Consider the following 10,441-nt stretch of genomic DNA (forward strand, 5'->3'; position numbering starts at 1 on the left):
TATTATCAGCTAATGTTGGTTCATTTTATCATTCATTCAATCAGCTGGAAACCAAAATAGACAGATGGATATTCATTAGGCTATTTCATATGCATTTCCATCACTATTAATGTCACGATTTCTTGCATAATTTTAACATAATTCTCTGGTACTGTCCTTTCTGTCACACCCAACTCAACTGCTATATTAAGAAGGTTAAAGCAAGTGCTTGCGGTCATTTGCAAATTTTATATGACGCAGTTCTAACACACAAATATTCTTATCTTACTGTAGTTGACATAATGCATTCCCTAGCCCCTTATCCTCACCTCAACCCTCACAACTACTGTAAATGTCTAACCTAACCCTAACCTCAACCGTTATTCTAACCTAAGCCCTAAAACCGAGTCTGAAATCTGAAGAAAGAAATGTGCACACATACACACACGCACACCCATACGCACACCCAGAGGAATGTATCCGGGCCACGTCACTCACTCCTGGACTGATTCACCTCTGTCCAGGGACACATGTAAACTATTACTGTCTTTCACTCGCCCATGCTCTATCTGCTGCTGTTTTCTAAACACACACACACACACACCACACCCAGCAGTAAGATTAAAAAAAGAGCACATCTGATTTTACAAATTGGAATCATTTTTTTCAAGTGAACTTTTACAAAGCCTTTGCAGTATTTCTCAAAGTAGCAATAGCTGGAGGGGCTTGTTATTTTTTCTTATTCACTTATTAACTTTCAGGGTGCCGTAAGCACTCTATGTAAAACTTTGCACAAATAGTGTCCTTTCTGTCATCACTTGGGATAAAATCAATGATCCACTTGTTGGAATAAAAACATTATGTTTAGGATTTTCCATTTGTACTGATACATTCTTTTCCACATTGCTCACAGCTTTTAAAAGAGAATTCATGTGACATTTCTCTGTTGCTTCTCTGTGCTTTACTTTTATTTTAGTCAGAGGGACAAATCTAATGGGTGTCAAAACAGTGGCCACAGTAGAGCAGCAGCAAAAAATATCTAAATATTCACTTAGACCAACTTCTAACTTCTAATCGTTATTCCTATAAAGTATGCATAATTATTGTACCCCGAAACAACATAATCATTTTCTTTTGACTGAATATTCTCACACCCAACAGCACTGGCAAATGGCAAAAAAAGATGTTTGTCTTGCACTCCTATGACAAAGTATGCAGAGGTGCTTGTGAAACAGTTGTGAAATAGTGTGAAGATTAAATCAACTTCAACTCTATGCATCTGTCCAGTTTAACCACTAAATTGCATGGTTCTTTTTAAACATGCGCAGCTTCTCTACAGAAGAGTCAGGGAGAGAACAGAAACCACATCGTCAAATATACCGTATGTATACTGGGAACCACACTACTCTCACCAACAGCAGCATTTCTCAACTGCATGTGCATTCCTGACCAGGGAAATGCAGACAACATTGCTGTGTTGAATTGTGACCAATAGACTGAAAATTATATAACATTTATCTAAACTTTCTGGAGAGTCACCGCTGACTGTTCCTGGCTTCTACCAGCCCCACAGAATAAAGTTTACTTTTCTTTTTATTAGTCTATGAACGCAATTGTGTACTTTATTATTAGAACATTTTAAGAACGAAGGTCAACTAAGCAAGTAAATCATGAGGACTATTTTTTTAAGCAAAATCCTGCACCAGATTAAATAATATTCACATAGAATACTGTTGCCCTTTATAACGGGAGCTTCTGAGGGTAAAAGGAACATGCACAATGATACCACTGTTTCTTCTCACTGGCTGCAGAGCGGCTTCAATGAAGCTGTTACATTTAAACAGAAATGAACTAATAAAAGATTTTAAGTCAACCTATGTGCAGCTGCAGACACTTCCTGCCACTACCAGGAAGAGATTTTTGTGCAAAGCAAAAACCCCACATCTAGCAAAGCAACTGTTGAGTCACTGGCATTAGTCAATGAGCTGCAGATAGATTACGTTAGGTTTGTACTTTTGGACTGTTAACATCTTACTTAAGACACCTTGACATGATTACTGTAAGGAGAAAATGTCTCACTCCTCCACCCAGTCTTTCAGACAGTCTGAGAAGTCAGAGGTTCTAGCTCGCTGCCACATCAATCGGCTGTCAGTTAGGTTGCTTAATCATTAACATCTTTGTGCACAGTAGCTTAGCTTAATTGCCCTGTGTAACTGTAACAAAGATGCAGCCTTGAGAAACCAATGGAAGCACCTTACCAAATGTTACTATAGGCACTGCAGTGAAGCTTTAATGTAGCCACTGTCAGTCTCAACAAGAGGAACTAGTGACTTCTACCTTGTACAGTAAATAATAATACAAATGTATAATATTCTCACACCAGAATGAGACTAACGTAATAAAACCATGTATTGTCCCTGTGCTAGGGTCTATCCTAAATCAGCTGCCTGAGTTTTGTGCTCTGCTTGGGGCAGCATATATTAAATAACAACAATGGTCCAAAATATCTCAAGTAAATGAGTCGTACCTGTATACGCCAATGACAACTACGTGCTGCATTTGACTTTAAGAGTTGAGCGATTTGTTTTTCAATTCACTCCTCGAATTTCTGAGAAAGTAAAAACCTTTACTGAGCCTACTGCTGATTCCCAAGGCATGTATCCTATCACTAAACACAAGACTGATAAATACATCACTCATTACTTATACAGCCAAAAACAGCCCTTATTCATTCATTTTATCCAGCTCTCTTACTGTCTATAAAACTCTGTTGCACTACAGCCACCAAGTCTCAATGTCACAAGATTCTTTTTAAGTGTGAGTCCAGTGCCGGATAGGACTCTTAGATTTGCTTGTACAGATAATGCACTTACATGTAGGCTATGGCTTAAACATTCAGAAACTCTTGGAAATCTTGACATATCTGAGGACCAACAATGATTTCAGTAAGTATTTGCAACTACCTCTAGCAGCAGAAGCGCGTGAAAAGTGCATTGTGCTGATGTGAAACTTGGCTGATGATTGGGTTCGACTGGCACTTAACCTTTTCATTAAGTACACCAATGAGGTGAGTTTAAGTAGAAACCACTTTTCATTAACAATCACTAAAGAGAGGATGGCAATAACAAGCTCAGCTTAAGAAGGATTTTAAAGCTTCCTGACCATAGAGGTTGTACAAAGAGGCTACTGATACTGAATATAAACAAGATGTGGCCAAAACAAAATAACAGGGATCATTCTTTTTTTTTACTGGAAGTACTGCAATGAAAATAAAAATAAATACTGCTGTCAGTATAGCAACAATTGCAACATGGCTTTCTTGTTAACACCCTACACAGTTGAAATCAGAACTTTTTATTCTGTCCCCAGACTCTCATGCCCCCATCAATTTGTAGACAGTCAAGAAACTACTCGCTGCATAAAGCCTACAAGTCCCATAGTGTCTTGGGGGAATCATAGCCCTGAACAATGGCTGCGAGACGGAACCAAGGCAATGCATAGACTAAGTGGCATTTAATTAAATAGGATGAGATGGAAAGAGGGAGAGATGTAGTTGCATAAAGAGTTACGGTAAAGACAGAAAAGCTGCAACACGTAGAAGAAGAGAGACAGCCATAGACCGACTGACTAGTCAAATGTGATGAGAGCTGTTTTTGACTGTATTACTGATGACAAGAGTAATACTAATATGACCACAAGCATGCAAAACACATATCTAATAACATGTGGCATGAAATGCATAGCCTAAGGCTGAGCTACAGATGATAATGAACAGTTTTATCAAGGGTGGCACAGACTAGTGAATGATCATGTTTTACTGCTTTATGATAGCGGAATGTTAGGATTGCTGCAGCAACGTCCAACCATGATCATGAATGACACTGTAAAACGGCAGGACATCCTGTTAGATGAGCAGGCTAAAATTAATGGTATTTGTAATGTGATAAATGCCAAGTAAGCTGAAGGTTTTCCAGGACTGAAACTTTTTATACAGGTAATGTATCAAAGTAAGCACTTAAAAACCTATAGTTTTGTTTTGGCTTTTCGTCCCTAAAATTAAACATGATCATCACTGCTTGTTAATGCAGCTACAGGCAGTGACTGCTTTGAAATGTGTCCTCCCTTAGTGCATTGAAGCAATATCCAAAACCAGCCATGTCAAGCCTTTCTGCAGAAAAGAGTTACTTTTGTGAAGTATGCCTTGGGGAAATAAAACTCAAAACATAAACAATAATAATGTATATCTACAGTTACTGAACGGCCGATGTGAATGTTGTGATATTAAAATGGCTGCATTTCAGCAACCAGATCACACTTTTCAGATCTCCTGACCATGTGAGTTGACTTTAATACCATCAATTGTTACCTGGGAGTTTATAAATCAATCTAAAAAATGTATGACACACTTTAGAAATGGTTAGAAATAATATATACACTGCAATCAAAGGATTCTTCCAGTTTCAACTGTTATGTGCACTGTAATCATAGTAGGTCTTTTATGATGCAGATGCAGCATTACTAGCCTGATGTCAGTGCTACTGAAGGAAAAAGAGAGACATTACAAGCCTTTCACATGGCCAGTCAAGACTGGACCACCTTCCCCTCCTCCTCTGTACTTCTTCACACCCACCCATGTCACCAGAAAAAAACTGATAAGTAATATGTGAGTGAACAAACATCTGTGCAATACATTCCAACTGATATCAAGGTCATTCAAAAGCCCCCAACAAACTTTTTCATTAGGCTACTTGTATTGAAATGCATTTTAATTACATTTTTAATTAACCAGACAGGTCAATCATGTGGGATGGGTCAAATGAACAGAGCTATCTGAAATTAGAAGAAGGCAACGATTTCTATGGGCACAAACTCTCCATGGTATTCAGTAAAAAAAAAAAAGAGGCAGAAATGAATCTCTAAAAGAAGAACAAAAACTTTTTTGTACACAGAGTGAGCAAGAATCGCAGAATTTAATTAGTGTCATACATTAAACTCACAAAGTCTATGGTGACAACAACAGTTTGGCCAATGTGTGGTTAAGCCCACAATATGCACTCATTCATTTGCATAGGCATGTCCCCCTTCACATGCTCACACAGCCCATCTACCAGTCACACGACTCCCATTTATACTGTATGTCAATGCAAGTTGTAATCCAAACTTTGAACTATGCTTTGACAAAGAGAAATGACCACAAAAACCCTATCATATAACCATAATTTAACCACTGTGTCATTTTAGCATGACTTAAACACCGATCATAAACCCTCAAGCAAAGCATAATTCAAAATTCAGTTTATATACAATGCCCCTATGACTCCCTGTACTGGCAACATTAGTTAAAATCAGAAGCAAATAGGACTTATTTATTTGACATGGTCCATTTTTGTCGTTTAACTGCTCTAGTCATGCCTATCCTATCAATGCGTCACCACAGAGCCATGTTTATAGGCAAACAACAGGTGATTACAGCAAATACAGTTTGTTGTCAGAGTATGTTGTCAATAAAGAGCCGTTAATGTTAAATTTTAGCCAGTACATGCAGATCTGACTATACAAGAAAATAAAAAAAACACTGGACCAATCCAAAGCTGCCATAAAAGCTAAAATAACAGAGATCACTGTAAGTTATCATGATCGACATTTGAGGCTAATATCTGACCAGCTGTTAAAGTCATTTCTTGGACCTCTTGACATGGATTTTAAAAAGTCAGAATGAAAAAAAGAAATCCGTCCGAGTAAAAATAGAGTGTGGGAGCAAACGTTGTTAGCTAACATTAGCTTGATGAAGTTGAGTTAGAAACGCTCTTTAACTTTTACAGTGTTAGCCAGCTAGCTAGCCCTAACTTGGTTAACTCTCAAAGTATTTTTTACAATGGGAAATGATTCGGATGTAGTTAAAATGTTAGAAAACTTAAAATCAAGTCACATTTAAACTTGAAACTCCGGTTTTAACTGGTCGGTAGAGTTATCCATTGTCAGCTACTTAACGACAGCTAGCTGGGAAGGAGGCTAACATGTTTACCTACACCTGGCTGTTACCACTGCGAGACACACAACTATGTTTTAGGCAGATTGGCAACAGCTAGCTGGCTAGGTTAGCTTGCTAAATTTGATCCAAATAAAGTTCATACAGCTGTCCGTGGGCTGAGTTTCGTGCTAAGTGACTGCTGTTGTGAAGGCTAATGTTGTGGGAAAGGTAGGGGAGTAGTTTACCAGCTGCTGTCGTATCCACCGTAGCATCCTTGCAAAATACGTTCGAAGTAGAAGAGCACAGTCGCTAGCCCAACGCTAGCAACTAGCTACTCCAACAAAATCGTCCCGAACCATAAATATTTCCCCGAAAAGGCAGCTCTTCTTGGTCGCATTACGCGACACATTCATGCAGTGTAACTGTGCAAAAAAACAAATCCGGTCTTTCCCATTCCGCGGTAACGTCAGACAAATGAGCACCGGTAGGACTGACAGACGGCTGGCCACAGAGTCCCAGGGAGCTACGCACCATCTCTGCTCTGCCACGATCAGCTTCACCCTGCCAGCAACACAGCTCTGTGCAGACACAGGCTGCTCTCTAGCGGCCTCTCACCGCCCCCTGCCTGTCTGCACACACAAATCATTGATGCCTGTACTGTAGATAGAATTGCAGAAGTGGAGGATGCTGAGGATTTTGAACTGACATAACACGCACTATACTGTACATATTACTATAAGACTCATGTATAATTCAAACATTTAAATGCATGGACACAACCTATGATTAATATACAGTAAAAACGTGCAAACTAAGAGTAAAGGTTGATTTAACAAATACCAAAGTGGGCAAATGCTTTTGGTTATTTGATTGTAATTTGCTTTTTATAATAGAAATATGTACTAGACTACTAAGTCATAAATGACATGAATAGAGCGTATGACCTTCTTCTACAACAGGCCTTTTTCACTGATGACATTTTGACATGTTGGGGAAAGTAATACATTTAATAATTTCTAAACTCGCTTTTACTGCTTCACTTTCAGGGTACTGGTATTGTGCAAGCTGGCTCACTGTCACAAGGTCGTGGATTATACTAGAATGGTGCTGTCCTGAATATTATTGGTAACACCAGCGCTTTCATTACTACCACAAATAATAAATAAATAAATGTCTGCTGTAAAAAAAAAAAAAAAAAAAAAAAAAGCAATGTTGAGACTTTGTCTTGAAGAGAAGCCCCATATTGCAGCAGTTCGATTAAGTTGCAGAGTGTTCAGTGCAGTGCAAACTGCTAATACTGTATACACCAAATAGTGATAATGCAGGGCTCTGAGTCATATCTGGATTGCTTATTAGGCACTTTTTAAACTGATGAATGCTACTTGATACAGAGCCAGTTGTGTGGAGACTTAAAGTGGATTTGCTTACTCCAAGTGTGTTTTAGTTATGTTAAGCCCGGGAGAATTTGTTTCTCATCTCTAGGTTCTAACTGAATATGAGCTGAAAAACTGGCCCCTTTCACATTCATTCATGGGCCCTTGCTCATTCAAGTCCTCTTATTTCTGTTGATTGATAATGTGGCCCCTTTTGGGGGGCCACATTATCAGGCGTGCAGGCGTGCAGGCGTGCAGGCGTACAGGCATGCAGGTAAGATTGTAGCTGATCCCTCCCACCCTGGTCACTCTTCGAGACACTTCCCTCCGGCAGGAGGCTGCGGTCCATCAAGACCAAAACCTCACGTCACAGGAACAGTTTCTTTCCCTCTGCCACCACCCTCATCAACACAGCTCCCCACCCCCTTCCCCCCCAAACAGCACAGACCCTCATTTCCCCAATACAGACTGTTACATTAACATAATTTCAGCTCTGTACTGTATGCGTTATATTAACGCTCCTATGGCATTATTATCTCTTTGCACTACATCTACTTTGCAACATTGCACATTATTACTATTATTATTTGTACACACTTTCTTCCTCTTAGTACTTCTTTCTTCTTTCTCTTATTTTAGTATTAAAACTTTTTTTCTTGTTCAACTTTGTGTGTTATGGGACTTGTCAGTCCAATTCGTCTGTTTTTTGCACCAACAACACCACGTCAAATTCCTTGTATGTGTAACATACCTGGCAATAAAGTTTTCTGATTCTGATTTATAATGGAACATTACAAACATAATAACTTGAAGCTAGACATAAAATGGTGTTCCTACAAAGGAAATCTCTTAGGTGGATGAAGCATGAATTTGCCTTTTATTCCTTTCCTCTAAATATCTCAGCAATGCTCTCCAGTCCTCCAGTTGTGCCAGGATGTCTCTTGTAAGGCACCTCACATAAAGTGAGGTCATCAGAGTATTAGTGGCTCTCTCCCAGTGATGAATCTGCTCCTGTTCCCTCCCTCCTTGGAGACTTGGCTGCTGTACATCCCTATCAGTCAATACTGTATAGACAGCTAATGATTCCTCACAGAGAAATGCTCGTACGAAAATATAACTATCTGAAAGCTTTGGCTGTACCATGTGTTTTCTAAATTGCTTCAAAATGCTGTACATGATAGAAAACACTGAAGTGGTGTTCCCATCAATGGCAAGAGAAGCAAATGGCAAATGATAATGACCCTGTGTAATCAATGTGTTCCAGCAGCTATATTTAGAGCAGCAGCTGCCCAGCAGTGTACCCTCCCACCCCCCCCCCCCCCCCCCCCCCCCCCTCCAACTTCCCTTTCTGGCCTCTTGAATGAGCGAAAGCTCGAAACATAGAAATGTATTTGCATGTTTTTGCATCAGTCCAAATACTCTCGCACTTGCTCCTTAAGGTGCTAGTGTGACTCAACTCTCTACCATCCAGAGCCCCCTCCTACTGGCCTTCTCCATCATAAAAGCTTTGTAAAGACCAGAAGAAACAGTGAAGCTAAGGCAAGCGCCACCAACATGCATTTATCTCCAGGATTAAGAAAGCTTCAGGCCACTCTGTGAGTCAGCAGAGTAAACCACTGCCTGTGTCACAGCGCTTGCAACATCTTGGGTTCAAGGCCCACTCATCCATCACTTACAATAGCCAATGTCACATGCCTTATTGTGTTTTTTTCTGCCATGTATCCAGTAAAAGCAGAAATATCAAATATGTCAAAAGAAAGACAGCTTTACTCTGCAAATCCTGTGGCTAATCCGCTATCTGTCTGTGTTTGTATGTGAGCCTAGAGCCCAGCAGTTCTGCCCATGTGACTGTCAGGGTATAATCTCTAGGTTACACTGACTTACATAACACCACTGAAGCAGTAACATCTGGGAGCTCCCACCTCACAGCTGGATTGGATATAGTTTGTTAGTGTTTAATGTGAGAGGTCGGCAGGAATGTGCATGTTGTTGGTGTTGAGATAAAAACCTTGCATCTCTAAATGTCAACTTTTTTTCAGGGAAAATCCTTCCCTGATAACCTTGTAAACCCAGAAGGAATCTACCAGAGTTTCAAGGTTACAAGGCTACTATGTTCTGTTTGAACCAGACTTTGTTAAAGTTCTCCTGTATGTTGTGCTGTCAGAGAAAGCCATCAACTTAATCCCCTCTGTTTGGAGTTTAATATAAAATACTCAGACTCAGTGTCTTGTTCCATACGCTTGCTTGCACTTCACAAAACCTCTTCCCATTGTTTATGTCTTGAAATCATGTGACACGCATTGTATTAGCTGAAGTAATTTCATATACTTTAAGCTTCATGGAGCATGAGTCAGATCACATACTGTAGCCATTTGCTGCCAGTTGAAATGCTGTATGCTTAATACAAATCTTCGAGCCTCAGAGAGAAGAGCACTGGCCAGTGATCCATAATGCCCTTGATGTCTGTCATGGAAGTGGATGGTATTGTACCAGATAATGTCTGGCTCGTTTCCCAGCTCTGTATTGAATTTATCTTCAGTTATACTGCAATCTTACAATTGCTTGTCATATTAAGTGCTGTAAGCTAACAGGTTGAAATTATTTATCATACTACAGGGTTAAGGGTAGAAGTCATCCTGCAAAATTAGTCCTGCTCTCAAAATGATAAAATCTAAACAAACCTATTGCTCACAGAGGTTTATATATGAGCGTGTTACTTCTCGACACAACTAAATGATGCCCATCAGAGTGTGTTTCCTTTTTAAAGAGTTTGGCATATAATTAGAGGCAAACAGAGGCTGTTTTGGAAGGATAATCTAAAACTTGATTTTCTCCCTCTGTTCTCCTCCTCTCCTCTCCTGGTCAGTGTGTATGTGTCAGTATTGGACTGAGTTAATCCATCAGGCCTGTTTAACCATGCAGTGGCTGATCCTCTTGGTAAATACACCAGCACTAAGTGGCTTTCAATCATTACCACCAAGTATCCCTAATAGTACTAATAGGCTTAGGAGAAGTTTTCCCTCTCTCTGCGTAGACCCCCTCTCTGTGTGTAACGGGTGCTTGCTCAGACTTCCTCTGTGTGTGTATATTAGTGTCTGTCGTGTTGCATTAGCATGAA

At 39.8% G+C, this 10,441-nt stretch overlaps 1 protein-coding gene across 2 annotated transcripts in view; it reads right to left on the reverse strand.

Moving 5' to 3' along the window:
• The window catches only part of atp11b (ATPase phospholipid transporting 11B (putative)), a 46,359-nt gene extending 39,876 nt beyond the window's left edge, over positions 1-6,483 (reverse strand). For both annotated transcript variants that reach the window (XM_041039675.1, XM_041039674.1), the window contains exon 1: positions 6,196-6,483. In XM_041039675.1, the coding sequence (XP_040895609.1) occupies positions 6,196-6,222 (27 nt within the window). In that variant the 5' untranslated portion in view covers positions 6,223-6,483. The remainder of the gene's footprint in view (positions 1-6,195) is intronic.
• Positions 6,484-10,441: the final 3,958 nt, after the last annotated feature.

This window comes from Toxotes jaculatrix, chromosome 6 (assembly GCF_017976425.1).
Source record: "Toxotes jaculatrix isolate fToxJac2 chromosome 6, fToxJac2.pri, whole genome shotgun sequence".
Classification (NCBI taxonomy): domain Eukaryota; kingdom Metazoa; phylum Chordata; class Actinopteri; family Toxotidae; genus Toxotes; species Toxotes jaculatrix.